General features: G+C 38.5%; 1 protein-coding gene across 12 annotated transcripts in view; it reads right to left on the reverse strand.

Annotated features, from left to right (window-relative positions):
• Positions 1 to 20,020, reverse strand: part of SBNO1 (strawberry notch homolog 1) — a 58,224-nt gene that overhangs the window by 23,773 nt on the left and 14,431 nt on the right. For 7 of the 12 annotated variants that reach the window (XR_003436765.1, XM_027125013.1, XM_027125012.1 and 4 more), the window contains 17 exons: positions 18,904 to 19,004; positions 15,010 to 15,106; positions 13,612 to 13,772; positions 10,493 to 10,626; positions 10,214 to 10,304; positions 8,547 to 8,708; positions 7,153 to 7,288; positions 6,966 to 7,071; positions 6,677 to 6,830; positions 6,033 to 6,215; positions 5,402 to 5,499; positions 3,522 to 3,673; positions 1,762 to 1,959; positions 1,336 to 1,413; positions 958 to 1,125; positions 684 to 859; positions 83 to 214 (listed from right to left, as the gene is read on the reverse strand). Coding sequence is in view for 11 of the 12 variants with exons in the window: in XM_027125013.1 (XP_026980814.1) it covers positions 83 to 214; positions 684 to 859; positions 958 to 1,125; positions 1,336 to 1,413; positions 1,762 to 1,959; positions 3,522 to 3,673; positions 5,402 to 5,499; positions 6,033 to 6,215; positions 6,677 to 6,830; positions 6,966 to 7,071; positions 7,153 to 7,288; positions 8,547 to 8,708; positions 10,214 to 10,304; positions 10,493 to 10,626; positions 13,612 to 13,772; positions 15,010 to 15,106; positions 18,904 to 19,004 (2,327 nt within the window). In the remaining variant the exon portion in view is untranslated. The remainder of the gene's footprint in view (positions 1 to 82; positions 215 to 683; positions 860 to 957; positions 1,126 to 1,335; positions 1,414 to 1,761; positions 1,960 to 3,521; positions 3,674 to 5,401; positions 5,500 to 6,032; positions 6,216 to 6,676; positions 6,831 to 6,965; positions 7,072 to 7,152; positions 7,289 to 8,546; positions 8,709 to 10,213; positions 10,305 to 10,492; positions 10,627 to 13,611; positions 13,773 to 15,009; positions 15,107 to 18,903; positions 19,005 to 20,020) is intronic. The other 5 variants (XM_027125015.1, XM_027125010.1, XM_027125009.1 and 2 more) reach the window with 3 other exon arrangements.

Genomic DNA, 20,020 nt, shown 5'->3' on the forward strand with positions numbered 1-20,020 from the left:
ATATTAAAAGAAAAAACCTAAAGATTAATCCAAATGTATGGGCATTATTCTTTTCGCCAAAAAGCATCCCAGAAAAACATACCTTATCTCCATCCATAAATCTTTGTTTTTCCGTGATATTTAGTATTTCCACAGGGACATCAAGTTCAGATCTTGACTCATAAGATATACTTCCATCATCATTGCTTACAACCCTCCCCTTGCGGCCAGTCATCTGCAAAGCCAAACAGCGTCACTTACAATTAATGTAGCTGACTATGGTGCATGAAGCTCAGGGCTCCCAACATAGAAACTCGGTGGGAGGTGAAAGGGATAATGAAACCAGCATGTACTGTGCAACCTGTCCTGCATCAGGCACTGGGGGAGAGAGAACATTGCAACACAGTGCCTGGTTCTGAAAAGTTCAAATTCCAGGGGAGAAAACAGACATGCGGCAATGATAACAAAGACTGCATGACAGGTGCAATAACAGAGATCCGTGTCTTGGGGCAGATACTCAAGATAATAGGGGCAGGAATTTACTTGCTCTAGGATGACAACTAGAGTAGAGCAAGGGTTCTAAGATCTAATAGAGGATATTAGATAATTATATGATGATACCAAATATATTACTTATTCTAAAGGGTTTGAAAGTGGCAAAAAATTACCTAGAAGAGACACAGCCCTGATCAAGTCATATTTACCTCAGCAACATTCTCAGGGCCACCAAGTTCATCAATAAGTTCATCCAGGGTATTAGGAGGGAGGTCTTCAGCTAATTTTTCTAGTTTATCAAGTAGGTCTTTCTTCATCTGCTGGGCCCTTTCCACGGCATCCTGACTTGTTATAAGGCTATTGTTGCTGTTGGTGTTACTGTTAGCTAGATGAAGTACATTTGTTAAAAATCAGTACAAAGTTTAAATATTTGTTTTGTTTAAAAGTACATTTCACAGACAAAGCAAGCTTCCACATGGATACCTGGTGCACTGTTAGGAGCAGGTGAAATTACTGGTGTAGAAGAAAAACTAGGTCGTTTTGATCCAAGACCTGATGCTAATAAGGCACTTTGAATAGAATCTGGATCTATACTTCTCTTTTTTTTTTTATCTTTGTTTTTCTTGTGGTCCTTTCTGATTAACCAGGGATCTGAAAATTAAGGAAAGACACGTATCAAATCATTTGTTAACACAAGTACAGAATTTCCAAAGGAAACAACCGTTGAGTTTTTTTGTATTGTTGAGCGACAACTTGTAAACCACCACCAACTTCAGAGGTCTAGTACACCCATACACCATGAGGTAAATTCCATGGTTTGAGGTTATACTTAAGTGCACAAAATTGAGGTCATGATCTCACATAAATATGCTGAACCTCCAGAAGACAGACAAGCTTGGAGCTGCCACCAAGCAAAGATTAGAATCTGTGTGATGATTTCTATAGGAAAAAAAAGGTTTTAGTACAATACCCCATTTCAAATACACAGAAATAGGGACGTCCCTAGTGGTCCAGCGATTAAGAATCTGCCTTCCAATTACAGAGGATGCAGGTTTGATCCCTGGTCAGGGAACTAAGATCCCACATACCACAGGGCAACTAAGCTCGTGTGCCGCAACTAGAGCCCATGTGCTCTGCAGCCTGCGTGCCACAACTAGAGAGAAGCCCGCACGCCGCGACAAAAGATCCCGCCTGTCGCAACTAAGACCCAACGCAGCCAAAAATAAATAAACAAATACACAGAAATAACTATCCTTTAGCTTACATTTAATAGATTCATGAACTCACCATCTTCATCATCCTCACTAGACTCATCTCTAAATGGGTTGAAATCATCGTCATCTCCAGAACTCATGTTTTTAGAGCTCTCGTAGTCACTTTCTTCATTATCGGAGGCATCAGATTCACTTCCACTATCATCAGAACTGCTACCAGTAAGGCCACCTATTTTTCTTGCTTTTTTGGATTCTCGAGTTATTTCTTCACCTATCCTCAAACCCCAAACAAGAAAGTCAGCCCAAACACACTGTTCTAAAGATCCAGGAAGCTACATTTAGTTCATGAGCTAATACACTTAGTTAACTCAAATGAGAAATGAAGAAAAACAGCATTTGTGTAAGTATATAAGAACAATTAAAAATTCATAAACAAGAGCTAGCCTTTTGGATTCCTATAAGAAATCAGGTTATATTCAATTATTCTTAAGAAGAAATCAGGTACATAAGTACAAATGCAAGACAGCCTTCAAGTGCACAAGTTTCAAAATAAACATCTCAAGACAACAGAGATGAAACAGAATCTCTGGCATTGTCACAATTTGTGTATCAGGTTGAGAGAAGAGGCCTAATAATTACAGATTTATAAAATATGCAAATACTTTATGGAATACTAAAAAAACTAATCTATAAAACTACATTTTTAAAAGTCAAACAAGGTGCTGATCTGAATTATCTTACTGAATATTCATAAAAGATATCTGGAATAAACCAACCAAAACTAAGCAGAACATTAAAATGTTCACATATTAATGATGGTGAGAACATAATTCAAAAAAGGGAAACATGACCATCTATCTATCTGACTACTCTGTTACTGACTCTAGGACTCAGCTTTACTTTTTGTGCCACTAAAATTAAAAAATACTGTCAATTATATTATAATAGCCAACCTACTTTCAGGCATATTAAAAACGTAAGGGAAAAAAAAGCATTTCTTAGAACCGATGAAAGGTAAGGTTAAAGTGTCAGGCACTGTGTTTAGAACACACAGTATGATAGTCTTCACAATATGAGTTATTATCACCATTTTAGAGAAAGAGAGCCTGAGAAGTTACCTTCTGAAAGTCAAAGAGCTTACTTAGTAACCACCTAAACACAAACCCAAGTTTGTATTATTATAAGATGTCTAACAAACAAAGATGAGTGTATTCCTAATAATTAAATAATAAACTAACAAAAGTCTCTTTAAAGAAGACTATATAAACACACACTCACACACACACACACACTCACACACACAGCATTGACAATAGAAAGGCCCGGATTTTGGTTCCCCATTTATCACCCAGTAGTTGTGCCAACCTGGGGATATCGCTTAACCATTTAGTCTTTCTGTGCCTTAGCTTCCTCTGTCTATAAAACTGAAAAAATATAACCTACTTTCATACGGATCCCTTGCAAGTTGAATGAGATCATGTGTGCGCAGTGCTCAATACAGTGCCTACTCAGCACCAGTCAAATCGTTAAAGCCCCAATTTAAAATGGGATTACTTGTGCATTCAAAAACTACATGAGCCAAGGGAATTCCCTGGTGGTCCAGTGGTTAGGACTCCGTGCTTTCATGGCCATGGCCCAAGGTTCAATCCCTGGTCAGGGAACTAAGATTCTGCAAGCCATGTGGTGCGGCCATAAAAAGAAAGGAAGGAAGGGAGGAAGGGAGGGAGGCAGGGAGGGAGGGAGGGAGGAAGAAAGAAAGACACTTCCTTAAAAAAAAAAAAAAAAAAAACTACATGAGCCTACTTCCAGCACCATTTAAAGAAAAGTACCCACCTTTCCGCTTCTTTATTTTATTTTCCTTACAAGGACTATCTCTTGGTGAGCTGTTGTTACTTGGAGCTGTCAAATCGATTCCTAGCAAACTATAAAGTTTTTTCCTGTCTGGAGCAGGGAAGTGTTTTTCAATGAGTGACTGCAACACTCCTCTGTTCGAAGAGAGAAAAAGTGACAGTTAGTGGCTCAGTATGCAAAATAGTTTATTATACATAAAATCTTACTGAATGTATTTGTTTAAAACAAGTATACTTTATTAGCAGCATTTCCAAATTGGATATCAAAAGTAGGTTAGCTCCACATAACTGTAAAGCTGTTAGGAACTCAGCACCAATGGTTCCTGATTCTTTTTCAGAACTGCTGCACAGAGGAAGACTCCGTGAAGAAAAATTGCACAACAGTGACTCGAGTCAACAAGTGATTCAAAAGAGTTGGATTCTGAATGTAAAGGACTTTAACAATCCTTTAACCAATTTATTTCACATATATTTTCCATTTTCAGGTACATGCAAGAGTTACAAATAATAAAATCTATGTCTTACTAAAAAAATACATTTGGGGCTTCCCTGGTGGCACAGTGGTTGGGAATCCGCCTGCCAATGCAGGGGACACAGGTTCGAGCCCTGGTCCGGGAGGATCCCACATGCTGCGGAGCAATGGAGCCCATGCACCACAACTGCTGAGCCTGCGCTCTAGAGCCCTCAAGCCAGCCACAACTACTGAGCCCACGTGCCACAACTACTGAAGCCCACGTGCCTGGAGCCCGTGCTCTGCAGCGGGAGAGGCTGCCGCAATGTGAGGCCCGTGCGCTGCAGCAAGGAGTGGCCCCCGTGCAGCAATGAAGACACACACAGCCAAGAAAAAATTTTAAAAATAAATAAAAATGAAATAAAATAAATTTTTAAAAAATAAAAAATGAAAAGTACATTTTATTCAATCTTACAAAATACTGATAATCCAGCTCAAATGAATTTTAATATTCTAGGCCAAGACTGTCCAACTGAAATACAGTGCAACCCAAGCATAATTTTTACACTTTCTAGTAGCTACATTAAAAAGTAGAAGAAAACTTGTGAAACTAACTTTAATATTTTATTTAACTTAACATATCGCTTTAAAATGTAATCAATGAAATGTTTTACATTATATTTCTTTAAGTCTTTGAAACCTGGTGTCTATTTCATACTTAAAGGTCATCTCAATTTGGACTAGCCACTTCAACTCTTAATAGCTCCCTGTAACTAGTGCCTATCATTTCAGAGGCAATACTAGGCAGGCAAGCACAGGGAAGATACAGATTAGCAGGTGCATGTTTTGCTTTTAAAAGTAGTTTTAAGTTATATCTATCTTAAAATGAGCCACTTGAATGTGTCCCCTAAGGCAAAAGATAGCATGGCAGCAAAAGTTATTTTGTTAATTTTGCTACCAGAGTTAGAACTGTCTGTTAGGCAAACAAACTGAAAAACAGTGTCTAAAAACATTTTTAAAATCTCTTTTGACTATCTCAGGATTATTTGCAATGTTTATATTAGAGCATACTAAACTAGGGCAAACTAAACTATACTGCTCCTTTGGATAATGGTAGTTTCCAATACACAAAGCCAAAACAGAGTATCTTAAACCAAGCTGTCAGATTTCCAAGATGTACAAAACAAACAAAAATCAAGCCCTTCAGTTAGTCCAAATACTGGACATAATATTGTCAAAATACTTAACATTTCAGCATTTCTATGTTTTTGTTTTCCAATAGACATGTTGTTATGCATACACAGGACCATAAAAACTAAAATCAGAAAAACTTTAAAACGCAAAAATTTTGCCTCCAGGAAATGCCAACATTTAAACTAATCTAAGTAAAAACTCAAAACCATAAACATTACTTGGCAGTTGAAACGAAATCATTCAATTCTCCTCCACCCTCTTCCAAGGCTTCTAATGTTCTAGCTTCTCCCGTAGACTGCAGACCAATTACAACACACTGGAGGCAAAAAAGAATATTATTAATTATAAATAAAAATATCTACGTGGTTTCTTAAGACTTATTTTAAATATTTAGTTTAAAAAAAGATTTCAAACAAGAATTACCCATTACTGTATGTGTGTACCAATTTATTTATTCTACATATATTTGAGACATGCTACATGTAATACACTTATCTAGGAAACAGTATTACAACAGTGGACACTACTGAAGCCCCTGCCCCAGTTCTTTGTGCTTTAACTAAATATGTATTTACCAAAAAGGAAAACACCTTAATGTAATATATATATCCATGTGTTATCAGTTGTTACATCTATGGTTAGCCAAATTATAGTGATGTTTGTTTATACTTTTCTGAGCTATCCAAATTCTTTATAAACACGTATTGCTTTTATTATCTTAAAAATGCATTTTTTAAAGTCTTACTATGTTAATATTTTTTACAAGTACCCTTTAGAAAAAAAGGCTTTTTTAAGTAGAAAGGCTCAACACCCAAAAGACTAAAACACATAACCAAAGATGAACCTTACTTTTCCATTCTTGATTTCTTCTCGAGCTAGTTGAACAACCCTCTTAACTTTGGATGCTATGCACAAGTATTTGAAAAATCTCTGGTGAGCAGACCAGAACTGACCCCACATGGATTTTTTCATTCGTTGCTCAGCATCAATCAGATCTGCAGCTTGCTGAAACCGCTCTCTGGCAATGACCCACTGAAGGTGCACAATCAACATTTTAGATATTTCAATCTTTTGAGTGTGATTTTAAAATGACTAATTCAATCAAAATAAAGTGCAAGACACCATTTAACATGAACTCAACGAAGCATTTTCAGTAACTTGGGAATCTCTAAACAAATGTTTTTTAGGACGCTCACATAGAGCTGTCCCAAAATTCTTATTAACTAATGCAGTCATTTTAGGAAACAGTTACATTGTGATTTTAAAAACTATACAACCAAAATAAATGGCTATTTTTTATAAATTACTTTAACAAAGAGAAAATTGGGAAAATAAGGAACCAGTGATTTATCTGTTGTTTTATAGCAGAAATATACTCCTGTGAGCTGACAGGAGTATACTGGACAAAATATACTCCTGACTGGACAAAATTGGCTAACAGATACATTATCAGGTACATTAAAAGTACTAAGAGTTAATAAAAACATGCTCACCAGTTTGACTGCTTTGTTATACATTTTAACATAGCTCTGAGAAAGAAGAACTTCCTCAATTTTGAAGGTCACTCCAGTAAAGCTCAGCTGTCGAGCAATGTACATTCCTCTAAGCTTCATATCCATAGCAACTATTTCCATGGCACCAACACCTCTGAATAAAATTAAAACACACAGTAACTATCATTAAATATAGTAGAGCTTTAACATACATGGAAGAGATTTTAGCAATAACACCTCTTTTAGATTGCTACTGAGAACAAATAGTGTATACTGTAAATTGCATTACCTCCGTTCTACTGCCTGAATAAAATCACTGAATTCTCTAAATGGAGTTCCCTCACCCCATATTCCAAGACGGTTCATATAGGCCATGTTTCGTGGTTCAGAAGCACCTGAAAAACCCCCAAACAAAACATATTATAGCTGAAAAAATAACATATGTATCTCTCTCTTTTAAATATGTAACTACTCACCAGTGGCACTAGCATAAACAACTCTGGCTTTTGGCAATTTGTTCTGAAGTTCTAAAACTGCTAAGCCTGTCTTGGTTGGCTTTGAAGAACCAACAGGACATAAGTTTTTTGCTTTATGACATTCATCAAACACTATCTGTAAGGAGTAAATTAAGGAACATGTCACATTAGTAGCAAGTGTCTCCAATCTTTCAGGAAGAGTTAACTTTTATTTCACTTAGGACTTGGGAAACATCCAAGATTTCTGGGATGGTAGCTGGAGTAAAAAAAAGAATCAAGATTATTAGGGGGAGGGATGCTGTTGATAACAAGCCCCTGAGCATTAACATTTTTTTTAACTAATATTCACATACCTATACCTATTAACTGGTTTTGTCAAACCTTAACATTTTGCCATATTTGCTTCAGATGGTTTTCTTTTTCTGTAAGATCACAAATATCAATGAAGCCCTCTATGTGCCTCTCCTTGATCTCCATAGCCCCCTTCCCCCAGCCACAGAGGCATTCACTGAATTTGGCATTAACCTTAACTGGATATTTAATTTTTTTTTGGCATCTAGAAAATTTACTACTGCAGAAAATGAAGACTGCTTGAATCGAATGGGGGGTGGGTGGTGGAGGGCCTGTGGTTTTTCTTTTTGATAACTACTGTAACACTGTCCTTCAGGCGGCTAAGGGAGTTTCATATTTTGTTTGGACATCATTAGGCACCGAAGCTCTTGCAGGACAACTTTGAAGCTATATGAATTCTGCCATTTTGCTAGCATTGATATGGCTCTTGGGTCCACCACTCCATTAGAACTATTAACTCCATTCATATTAATTTTTCTTACAAATCTTACAAAGGGGGTTGCTTCTGGGTATTTAGGTCCACATTCTATCTTAAGGCTGTATATTCAGTTTTCATAAACTGTCCGAGCCCGTGGTGGCTGCCACCTTGCGGCGCTGTCACTCCTGAACTGGATATTTAATTCTTCATTAGAATGAACGAAAGGATCCACTACGGCTAAAAATGTCCACCACACAGATAATTTGAGCAAATTTTGTTAAATAGAAGCACAACTGATAACCAACTTAATCAGTACTTCAAAAACTAGTGATCCTCATGCAGGATAGTAAAAGGTATGCTATGAGCAAATAAGTTTGGAAATCACTAAGTTAAGAAGGGAATATAGTATTCAGCATGTCCCATACCTATTAACATTTTCCTAAAGCAGGAACTTAAATACTGGCCTCGTATATGACAGCTACAAAACAGAATCAACTTTCTGACTTCCTTGGACTCTATGTAATCATTAAAGCTCTCGTCCCAGCAGTCTTTTTATTTAACCTCAGAATTCCTGTGTGTTATATTTTGTGTCATTAAAAATTATAAAACTTGTTGCAAAGGATACCACTCCATCGAAGTCATCACCGCACCAATGTAGGAGTTGTTTTAACCTCGTTTTGTATTTACCACCAGACTGACTTTCACCAATGAGGGAAGAATAGGTAGCAAAAATCACACCCTTCTTCACACTCCCATTATGTTTGGAAGAAATTTTTCCGTATTTAAACTAAGAAAGAAAAGAGAAGAACTTAATAAATACACTTTTGTCTCTAAAATATTTATCCCACCCAGATTTCTACAGCAGGAAACTGGTGGTACCATGATGGGCTTCAGGAAAGTCAAAGGACCTCTTAAGATCATACACAAAATTTCTCATACACATGTGTACACATACATACACACACACATGAACCCTCTCGTGTGTGTTTGTGTGTGTGTGTGTATAACTTTAACGTACAAGGATCCAGTTTTCATCAAAGTCTCAAAAAAGTCTATCATCAATAAAAGATTACAGGGCTTCCCTGGTGGCACAGTGGTTGAGAGTCTGCCTGCCGATGCAGGGGACACGGGTTCATGCCCCAGTCCAGGAAGATCCCACATGCCGCGGAGCGGCTGGGCCCATGAGCCATGGCCGCTGAGCCTGCGCGTCCGGAGCCTGTGCTCCGCAACGGGAGAGGCCACAACAGTGAGAGGCCCGTGTACCGAAAAAAAAAAAAAAAAAAAAAAAAAGATTACAAATCAAACTCCCCAAGAAAAGGTCACAATATTCATTCTACAAATATTTATTGTGCATTTACTACATGCAAAGCACTGTAATTAAGATCTGAGGGCTATATAAGAATTATGATTAATAGTTACTGTGGTCTTCCTCAATTATGCTGAGTTAGAAATCAAAAATATTTCTAGATGCCCCTTACATGTTTTAGTTTTGAACTGCTAGTAGTCATTCAAGACACAGTACTTAACCCAACAAACCACTCAGTAACCCTCATCCAAAAAAAGCCACTGATGGGCAGGGCAACAACACCGAAGCAACTTAGGACTGAACACTGAAGCAACTTAGGACTCGCATGGAAAGTAGATTTACATTTACTTATTTTCAAAGGGCTAGCAAGGAAGCACCTGTAGGAACTAGGTCTGTCTATTCTACCCATGTGACTCCAGGAATTGCTGCATAGTAGGAGGTCAATAAAGATTTGCTAAATGAACATTGGACTGTGCTTTCTAGATAATGAAACACATTTTCTTCCATTTGACAGAACTGTTTTAACATGAACACAGGTACGGGTATACAAGTCCACTGAATGTACAAATATCTAAAACAGTGTCCAAATCACAATTCTCTCTATATGATGCGATGGGCACACTACCTGTCCATATAGCTTTATCACACTGCACCCTTATACTCATAAGTATATGAGTTTCACTCATATACAGTAACTTCAGAAACAGACAAAAACAAACAAATGAAAAACCCTGAAGAGTAAGAGAATAAACTCCATAAAAACAGACAATGCTTATTTTGTTTGCCGCTACATAACCCTATCTAGCATATTATTTAACACTTAGTAATCCGAAAACCAACAATAGTGGCTAGCACTCACTATGCTTTCTGTGAAATAACTCATTTAATCCTCTTAACAACCCTACGAAGTAGAAACTATTATTATTCCCATCTCACAGATAAGTCAATATTTATTGAATGACCAACTGAATAGAAAAGTTTCATACCTTATTTAATGAATGGACCAAAATGTTTTTTGCTCCAATATCCCTCAGATCTCTTTCGGCATCATACTTTAAATCATTTGAAACACTGAACCTGCCACAAAAAAAAGGGAAAAGAAAAACACACAAATTCAATACAAATCCCATCATTCTAGCAATATTCAGGAATAAATAAACCCAGGCCTTGACACTTCAAAAAAATATACCTACTCACGAAGACCCATCCCCATATGCTGGATTATTCACAAACAAAAGCTTCCACAGCCAGTCTTTAGCACTTACCACAAAGCCCTTTTTCTACTCAACAAATAATTTTCATAGATGATTCCTGCTATTGTCCTTCCTTTTCCTACACCAGCACCATCACCTATTAAGAATCCAGCACGATCTCCATTTGGTAGGAATGTTTCATGTTGCTGAAAAAGAAAACGCTGGTAATTATCTATTCCTTTAGATATTTTGGCAATCAGTCTTTCATACCTTGTTTTAGTCATATATTAACATTCTCTGTTTTTATAGAAATGGCATGTAGTTGGCTTAGTGTGCATACTTTTACGTAACTATACAGGCATACCTCATTTTATTGTGCTTCACTGTTACTGCACTTCAGGGGCTACTGCATTTTTTACATATTGAAGGTTTGTGGCAACCCTGCATCAAGCAATTTTATTGGTGCCATTTTTCCAACAGCAGTTGCTCTTCCGTGTCTCTGAGTCAGTTTTTGGTAATTCTCATACTATTTTAAACTTTTTCATTATTATTATATTTGTTATTGTGATCAGTGATCTTCGATGTTACTATTTTAATTGTTTTGGGCTGCCATGAACCCCGCCCATATAAGATGGTGAACTTAATTAATAAATGTTGTGTGTATTGTGACTGCTCCACTGACTGGCCATTTCCCCCATCTCTCTCTCTCCTTCAGCCTCCCCAGTCCCTGAGACACAACAGTATTGAAATTAGACCAATTAATAACTCTACAATGGCTTCTTTAAGCATTCAAGTGAAAGGAAGAGCTGCATGTCTCTCACTTTAAATCAACAGCTAGAAATGATTACAACATAAGGAAGACATGTTGAAAGCCTAGACAGGCTGAATACCAGGCCTCTTGCTCCAGATAGCCAAATTGTGAATGAAAAAAAAAGTTCTTAAAGGAAATTGAAAGTGCTACTTCAGTGAACAAACAATAAGAAAGCGAAACAGCCTTATTGCTGACATGAAGAAACTTAGTGGTCTCGAAAGAAGATCAAACAAGCCATAATATTCCCTTAAGCCAAAGCCTAATCCAGAGCAAGGCCCTAACTCTTTAATTCTACGAAGGCTGAGAGAGGTGAGGAAGCTGCAGAAGAATTCTGAAGCTCACAGAGGTTGGTTCATGAGATTTAAGGAGTCATCTCCGTAACATAATTGCAAGGTGAAACAGCAAGTGCTGATGCAGAAGCTTCACCAAGTTATCCAGAAGATCTAGCTAAGATAATCGATAAATGTGGCTACATTAAACAACAGATTTTCAATGTAGATGAAACAGCCTTCTTTTGGAAGAAGATGCTATCTAGGACTTTCATAACTAGAGAAGAAGTTGATGTCTGGCTTCAAAGCTTCAGAGGACAGGCTGACTTATGAGGGGCTAATGCAGCTGGTGGCCTGAAGTTGAAGCCAATGCTCATTTCCCATTCCAAAAATCCTAGGGCCTTTAAGAATTATGCTCAGTCTACACTGCCTGTGCTCTACAAATGGAACAAGGCAGCACATCTGTTTACAACATGATTTACTGAATATTTGAAACCCACTGTTGACACCTACTGCTCAGAATGAAAGATTCCTTTCAAAGTAATACTGCTCATTGACAATGCACCCAAGAGCTCTAATGGACACGTACAATGAGATCAATGTCACTTTCATGCCTGCTTTGTAAAACAGCCTTTCTGCAGCCCATGGAGCTAAGAGTAATTTCGGCTTTCAAATCTTACTCTTTAAGAAACACATTTTGTAAGGCTGTAACTGCCATAGATAGTTGATTTCTCTGATGCATCTGGACAAAATCAACTGAAAACCTTCCAGAAAAGGAATCACCCTTCTAGATGCCACTAAGAACATTCATGATTCATGGGAAGAGGTCAAAATATCAACATTAACAGGAGTTAACCCTCATGGATGACTTGGAGCGGTTCAAGACTTCAGTGGAGGAAGTAGATTCTTGAGATGGAATCTCCTCCTAATGAAGATGCTGTGAAGATGGTTGAAATGACAACAAAGGATTTAGATTACATAAACTTAGTTGATAAAGCAGTGGCAGAGTTTGAGAGGACTGACTCCAATTCTGAAAGAAGTTCTGTGGGTGAAATGCCATCAAACAGCACTGCATGCTACAGTGAAATCATTAGTGCAAGGAAGAATGAATCAATGCAGCAAACTTCACTGTTGTCTTATTTTAAGAAACTGCCACAGCCCCTCCAGCCTTCAGTAACCACCACTCTGATCATTTAGCAGCCATCAACACCAAGGCGAGACCTCCCCCCATCTTGCTGAAGCCTCAGATGATGGTTAGCATTTTTTAGCATTAAAGTATTTTTAAATTAAGGTATGTACATTGTTTTTCTGGACATAATGCTATTGCACACTTAACAGACTACATAATAGTGTAAACACTAAGTTTTGCATGCACTGGGAAACCAAAAACTTCATGCAACTCATTTTATTGTGACATTTGCTTTACTGTGGTAGTCTGGAACCAAACCTGCCCTATCTCCGAGGTCTGTGTATTTTTTTCTTGCTACCCTCGTATGTAGCAGGTAATTAAAGTTAAAAAATTGGTGAGTATTCTTCCATAATTTTTCAAGGACTGTACAACCAAATACAAACTTTTTTATAAAACATAAATATGGGGGATGGTTGCCTATTTATTTTACAAAAATGGAGTATTTCAGAAATCCTTTCAAGACAATTGACATAATATAAAAGCTGGTAAAACACCCATATGGTAATACCAAAGGTTATTCAATCACTCCCCAAGGGTGTGAGCTTTCAAATCTTTTCTAGCTTTCAGCCACTGGGGGGAAAAAAAACTGCAACAAATAGCCTTATATATATATGTTCTTACCTAATAGTTCTATGAAACAGACTCGCATGGAATTGTTAGGTAAAAGGATATAGGTATTTTTAATTTTAATACATGTTCCCAGTGAATTCCAAAACGGTTATGACAATTTATCATTTGCACTAGAAACACATTCCCCATATCCACACTACCCTTTTAATTTTCTAACACATAAAACTTCTATAAAAATCACATTCACAAGATTTTCATGCAAGGGAAACTTAACTTTGAATTAAAACAACTATACATTGTGAACTAAAATTAAAGATAAAAACTGTATGTAGCTATAAATTACACAGCTTACCTGGGCTGCATATGTAATTGCCTCAAGCTGTAATGCTGATAACCAGCCATTATCAATGGTTTCTTCAGAAATAGACGTTTTGTACCAAACATCAGGAGGAGTAACACTGGATAAAGAACTAGTTTCAACTACAGCATCTGGGTGACGCAGGCCAATTTTTACTAAATAAAAATTTAAAAATATTTCATTTTAATTATTCTAAGTAATAACACTTCCCAGTCTTATCGTAAGATATTGCAATATTTCTCCTGACAGAGAAAATATAAGAAGTAACTATACACCCTGGGATCCTATATAAAGTCACTGACTGATGGTAAAGTACTGTTTAAATTTGACTAAAATTACCTATTTATCAACTACCTATGGTTTAAATAGAGACTTGCTGATTAAAAAGATCTAGAAAAATACCACCACAGTTCATACCAACAGGTTCTCCAGTAGTAACAGAACATAATCCTAGATTAACGACATCATTTTAAATAACCAGGAAAATATGGGACCTTGGAATCCATACACAGTTGGTAAACAGAGATTTTTAGTTTAAGTGGTCTTATTGGTGACTTTTTATAGAAAGCCAGAGTATAGGAGAGAAAAATTCTAGCCATAGATTTTTTTCCATCTTATTACCCCCATAAAATGAAAAAGTGAAAAATTTTACACAAAAACTAAAAATTATTCATTTTCAACTTAATACAGTGACCACTAAAAAAATGAATCATGGTCATTACGGGAAAAAAGGAAGCAATGGTGTTAATTTAAACCACTGAATTCGAATAGCAGATTTTATTTTTAAGATTCCCATGTTTTTATAATTTGCTTTAGATAAGCTGTATAAAGCTAAGATACGTGTTTACATTTCTGTAATTTACTATGATTTTATAATCACTGCTGATATGAGCAAAATTAACTTGAAAGGAAAAAGCCTTTTCACTCCTGGTTTTAAAAGACTTCATTCCAAAGCAAAGCTCTAAATTTCTGTAGGAAAATTTAAAAACTCACAGAATTTTCATGTAGCTATTTTAAAACATATTCTAGTTTAAAACATACTACAGGGTTTCCCTGGTGGCGCAGTGGTTGAGAGTCCACCTGCGGATGCAGGGGACACGGGTTCGTGCCCCGGTCCGGGAAGATCCCACATGCCGCGGAGCGGCTGTGCCCGTGAGCCATGGCCGCTGAGCCTGCGCGTCCGGAGCCTGTGCTCCGCAACGGGAGAGGCCACAACAGTGAGAGGCCCGCGTACCGCAAAAAAAAAAAAAAAAACACACTACAAAGCTCACACTTATCAAATTCTGAGGTACCCAACATAGATCTTAATACATAATAATGTGTGTGGCAGTTTTTTAAGTTCAAAAGGAACCCAGAAGTCTTTCATTATTTTGACAAATCCCAAAGACATACGTTTTATTGGCATATACTCTGCATAGGTTTCCGCATGACCCATTTCTTCTTCATCTTCTTCCTCTGGTTCATCTTCCTCTTTCACAACAGGGACCTTCTGTAACAGAGAGAGCAAAATCAACTAAGTCCAGAAACTGGAGGCCCAGCCAACACACAGAAAAACTCTTCTGTAGGAATACCCACTATCTTCAATCTTGGAAACAGGACATACCACTTCTATATTCCCTAATATCTGGGTCAGAGTCTATGGTTTCCCTGCTCCTCCAAAGATAAGCACAGATAATCCATGACCTGCTCTCATCGCAAACACACAAATGGGTCACCACAGGGCTCCACCACCTTCTCAAACTACCTTCCCCTTCAGTATTACCTGCCAGCCTCCCTGATGCCCAGAAGTCTAACCTCCAGTCCTCAATCTTCATTGCAGTTCCAGGAATAGAAAGAACAAGGGGTCTGGAGAGAAAAGGTGGATGAGCCCCAGCAGCACATCCTACAATCTCATGGGCAGGAACTCTCTTTAAGTCTCACATCCCACCCTCTTCTCAGTTACCTTCACCTGTTTCTTTCCCTTAGATCCTAAAACCAAAACCGTAGAAAACTCTGGAGTTTAAAGGTTCTTCTAAAAGACAGCGAATTTACTTCAGACATCTGTGTCTCCACAGACACAACGACAATCATACAGAATCCTGTATCACCTACTCTCCAAATGTCAGCACATCTGAGAATAAAATGAGGAGTTATTAGTAACTTACACCAGGAAAACAGCAGTAAACCCAGACTGCCCCAGGCAAAGTGAGTGAATGGTCAATATAGTCATGTTACCTTGTGTTTCTCTACAGAATCTTAAAGAGGTAGAGGCAGGGAGGAATAGGGGACTAAGAAGCACCTGAAAAAGCTGCTTTTCACTATCAGTAAACCATAATGGGAAGCTCTTTATTAATGTGGGCTTGATCAAGGAAGAATGTAGGGAAGAAGCTGTGGGACCCAGTATACCAAGGAAGGGAGGAGAAGGACAAAGAGAAAACCTAGTCAGGACCTACAGGTAATGCCAAGGACACATGGCATTAAAATGTAACATCAGGGCTTCCCTAGTGACGCAGTGGTTAAGAATCCGCCTGCCAATGCAGGGGACACGGGTTCGGGCCCTGGTCCGAGAAGATCCCACATGCCGCGGAGCAACTAAGCCCGTGCGCCACAACTACTGAGCCTGCGCTCTAGAGTCCGCGAGCCACAACTACTGAGCCCACGTGCCACAACTACTGAAGCCTGTGCGCCTAGAGCCCGTGCTCTGCAACAAGAGAAGCCACCGCAGTGAGAAGCCTGCGCACCGCAACAAAGAGTAGCCCCCACTCGCTGCAACTAGAGAAAGCCCGCGCGCAGCAACGAAGACCCAACGCAGCCAAAAATAAAATAAATAAAACAAGTTTATCTTAAAAACAAACAAATAAATAAAATGTAAGGTCAGGCTCCTCTTTTATTTTATTTTTATTTTACTTATTTATTTTTATTTAGTCTAGAGCAGCATATGATGGCACATAGATGCTCAATAAATGTGGGAAAGAAAAGGGAGATGTGAGATAAACATGCAGCCATCAACCCATGGAGTCCTTAGAAAAAAAATCCAAAGAAACCCTGAATGTTCTCAGAAAGTATGCCAAAATAAAACCCAGTTTCAGAAATAAGAGATGAAATGGGGCTGGCCAAAGAAACAGACCCAGACCCCACTTCTGCTGTTATCTGTGTAGCCTTGGGCAAATTACTTACATTCTGAGTCCTGCCCATCCCCCTTTGCACCTTTTCCTCATCTGTAAAATAGGAATGCGCACTGTGCTAAATGACCTTTCTCCCTCTGCCTTGTCTTTCCCTACCTTTAAAAAATATATACCGCAGGTATATAATTGGAGGATTAGGTGGTAACACAATACGGTCACAAAATCCAAGGACCAGACAAGTAATATGTCTAAGCCAGCTGGATGTAAAATGGCAACTGACACCAAGCTTAGGGTCAAGGAGATAAATGAAGGGGAGGGAGACTGTGGTACACGGGGAATGTGTGACCAACATACAAAGTAGATGTTCACTACTCAACTCTAAGCATGTTAACACGAGGTGAGGAATGTGGGCCCAGGATTATCAGGTACTCCTATTTTTCAAGAGAACCTGGAAATCAGCATTTTATGTGTTTGCAACACATTCAAAATTTTCAAAATAATGTGGATGCCAAACAAAACACCTGTCAATTGGTTTTTATCCACAGGCTACCAGTTTGCAATCTGTTAGATGTCTCTTAACTGCTAGGACAATATAGAACTTTTGGCATGTTATGGGCAACATGGGCTGGACTGGGAACTTGAGCACTAAATAATCTTAAAGAAAAAATGCATTCTTATTTTCCAAAAATCAACTTCCAAGTAAGCTGCTGGCACTCAACTGTTAAGTAAACTGATACTGCCAACACTTGTTCTCCTGGTCCCCATTCAAAACCTCAGGCACAGGTTGCTTTGCTGTCTCTCCAATTCTGTATTTCATTCCCAGTCTTACCAATCCTATGGTATCATTATGTGCAGTCCCCTCTTACTTTCCTTTTACCTTTCCCCTCATCCTTTCCAATCACCTTTGCAATCTCTGACGTTTAGTTCCTTATCACTTCCCTTCTGGACTACTTAACCAACCTCCTAACCTGTCTCTTCTTCCCAACACATCCTGAGTCACTAACAGGTCCCTCTACTTCCAGGGGCCTCACTGGTGCTGCTCCAAGTCCCAAGTCCATCAAATTCAATTCAGGACCCTCCAGAGAGCCCCCAATCAACCATTCCAATTTCTTCCTGCAAGCCAAGTATCCTAAGCATATAGCTACCACCTCCTCTGTGCCTATTAATGCTGTAGCTCCCTTCCTAAAAGGCCCTCTCAAAGTCTCTCCAGACTCGACACCCAAACTCCATGACATTGCCTCCATAGAATGAAGTCCTGGGTTTCCCTGGTGGCGCAGTGGTTAAGAATCCGCCTGCCAATGCAGGGGACATGGGTTCAATCCCTAGCCTGGGAAGATCCCACATGCCGCGGAGCAACTGAGCCCGTGCGCCACAACAACTGAGCGCTCTAGAGACTGTGCTCTGCAACAAGAGAAGCCACAATGAGAAGCTTGCTCACCACAATGAAGAGTAACCCCCGCTCGCCGCACTAGAGAAAACCCATGCGCAGCAACAAAAACCCAACACAGCCAAAAATAAAAACAAATAAATAAATTTATTTAAAAAAAAAAAAGTGAAGTCCTCCTAGGCCATCTGAGTCTCATCTTCCTACAAACTCATAAGCCCTATTGCGAGCATCACTATTTACCTCTTGCTGTACCTTATATTACTACTTAAACCATGTGGCATTAATTATATGTTTATTAAAATGGGGAGCCAGAAACCCACCACACAGAGGCAGGGTTATACACTGCGTAATTATTAAATACACGCACAGAATCAATTTACCTGAAGCATATAGCATTTCCAAAATGTAAAAATAATGTTAACATATAATTACTCACAACTAAACCATTATATGATCTGACATCCCATAACCAGCTATATAATAAGGCTCAATCCTAAAATGAACATAATTATCAAATACTTTTGGTTAACTCCACATTGTCCTTTTTACTTATCAGATGAAATTCACAATAGAAAAGCGTCAGCACTTTGTATAATACTCTATCTATCAAATATGTATCTTATAATCCCCTTGTTTAGCATATATTAATTTATTCCAGTGAGGTTTAATGCTTGTTCATTAGTTTATGTAGCTGAGAAGCTCCCCTTCACCCCCAAAAAAGTTTTCTGAGGGCTACACTTAGCCAAGTGTACTTTCATACCACACAAAAATACAGATATAGCTTTTGAAACTCACCATGGTTGGGGAAAAACTCCTCATTTTCATGTCATTTATCCATATTCTTGCTACTTCTTTATTAGAAGACTCTTTCTTTACTGTGCCATTGCTTACATCAGCTGAGGGGGAGAAATAATGTACATTTTATAACAAAATATCTATTTTCCTACAGTTTTTAAAAAATTCAGTAAAGTTTACCCACTTCACAAACCAAAGAATACCAATCTGCTTATCTCTAACTTAAATTAAGCATAAGGATAAAAATACTCATGCTATATGTCATTACGGAGGTAAGAATTAACATTAGAAAACAACTTAAAAGGAAACATGTGCACAGGAAATTTGAAAACTATTTATCAAAAAGACACCTTAACCAGAACGCTATTTGGCAGTTTATTTCAAAACAATTACCCACAGCCAGCATTACTCTGAGACACTTCACTTGGTGCAAAACCTGGTATTAGCACCAAGACAGAATCAATCGCACCTGATCTGGAAGTACTTACTAACCTTCAAGGCAAAATAATTATTTCTGGAAGGGAAAAAAAAAAGTTTGGGAACTCTACTGTCTTCCCTCAGAATAAAGATCCAAAGAATGAACCTGTTCTTCTATACCAGTGGTTTGCAAACTCTTTTAAGATATAGCACAAGAACCTCTCCATCAAAGTATCAATCAAAGTAGAACTACGGGGCTTCCCTGGTGGCTCAGTGGTTAAGAATCCGCCTGCCAATGCAGGGGACACGGGTTTGAGCCCTGGTCTGGGAAGATCCCACATGCCGCGGAGCAACTAAGCCCGTGCGCCACAACTACTGAGCCTGCGCTCTAGAGCCCGCGAGCCACAACTACTGAAGCCCACGCACCTAGAACCCATGCTCTGCAATAGAAGCCACAGCAGTGAGAAGGCCGCGCACTGCAACGAAGAGCAGCCCCCACTCGCTGCAACTAGAGAAAGCCTGCGCGCAGCAATGAAGACCCAACAGAACCAAAAATTAATTAATTAATTTTTTTTTTTAAAAGAACTACTTGGTTGAGAAGTTCTGAGCCCCTGTTACTAGCCTCCATCCTCCAAGTATACCTGAAGCACTCCCAGTACCTGGTATTCTTGCAATTACAGTGTGAAAATTACACCAGGAG

The sequence above is a fragment of the Aethalodelphis obliquidens genome, unplaced genomic scaffold (assembly GCF_003676395.1).
Source record: "Aethalodelphis obliquidens isolate GAN/ISIS:26980383/991018 unplaced genomic scaffold, ASM367639v1 scaffold28, whole genome shotgun sequence".
Taxonomy (NCBI): Eukaryota; Metazoa; Chordata; class Mammalia; order Artiodactyla; family Delphinidae; genus Aethalodelphis; species Aethalodelphis obliquidens.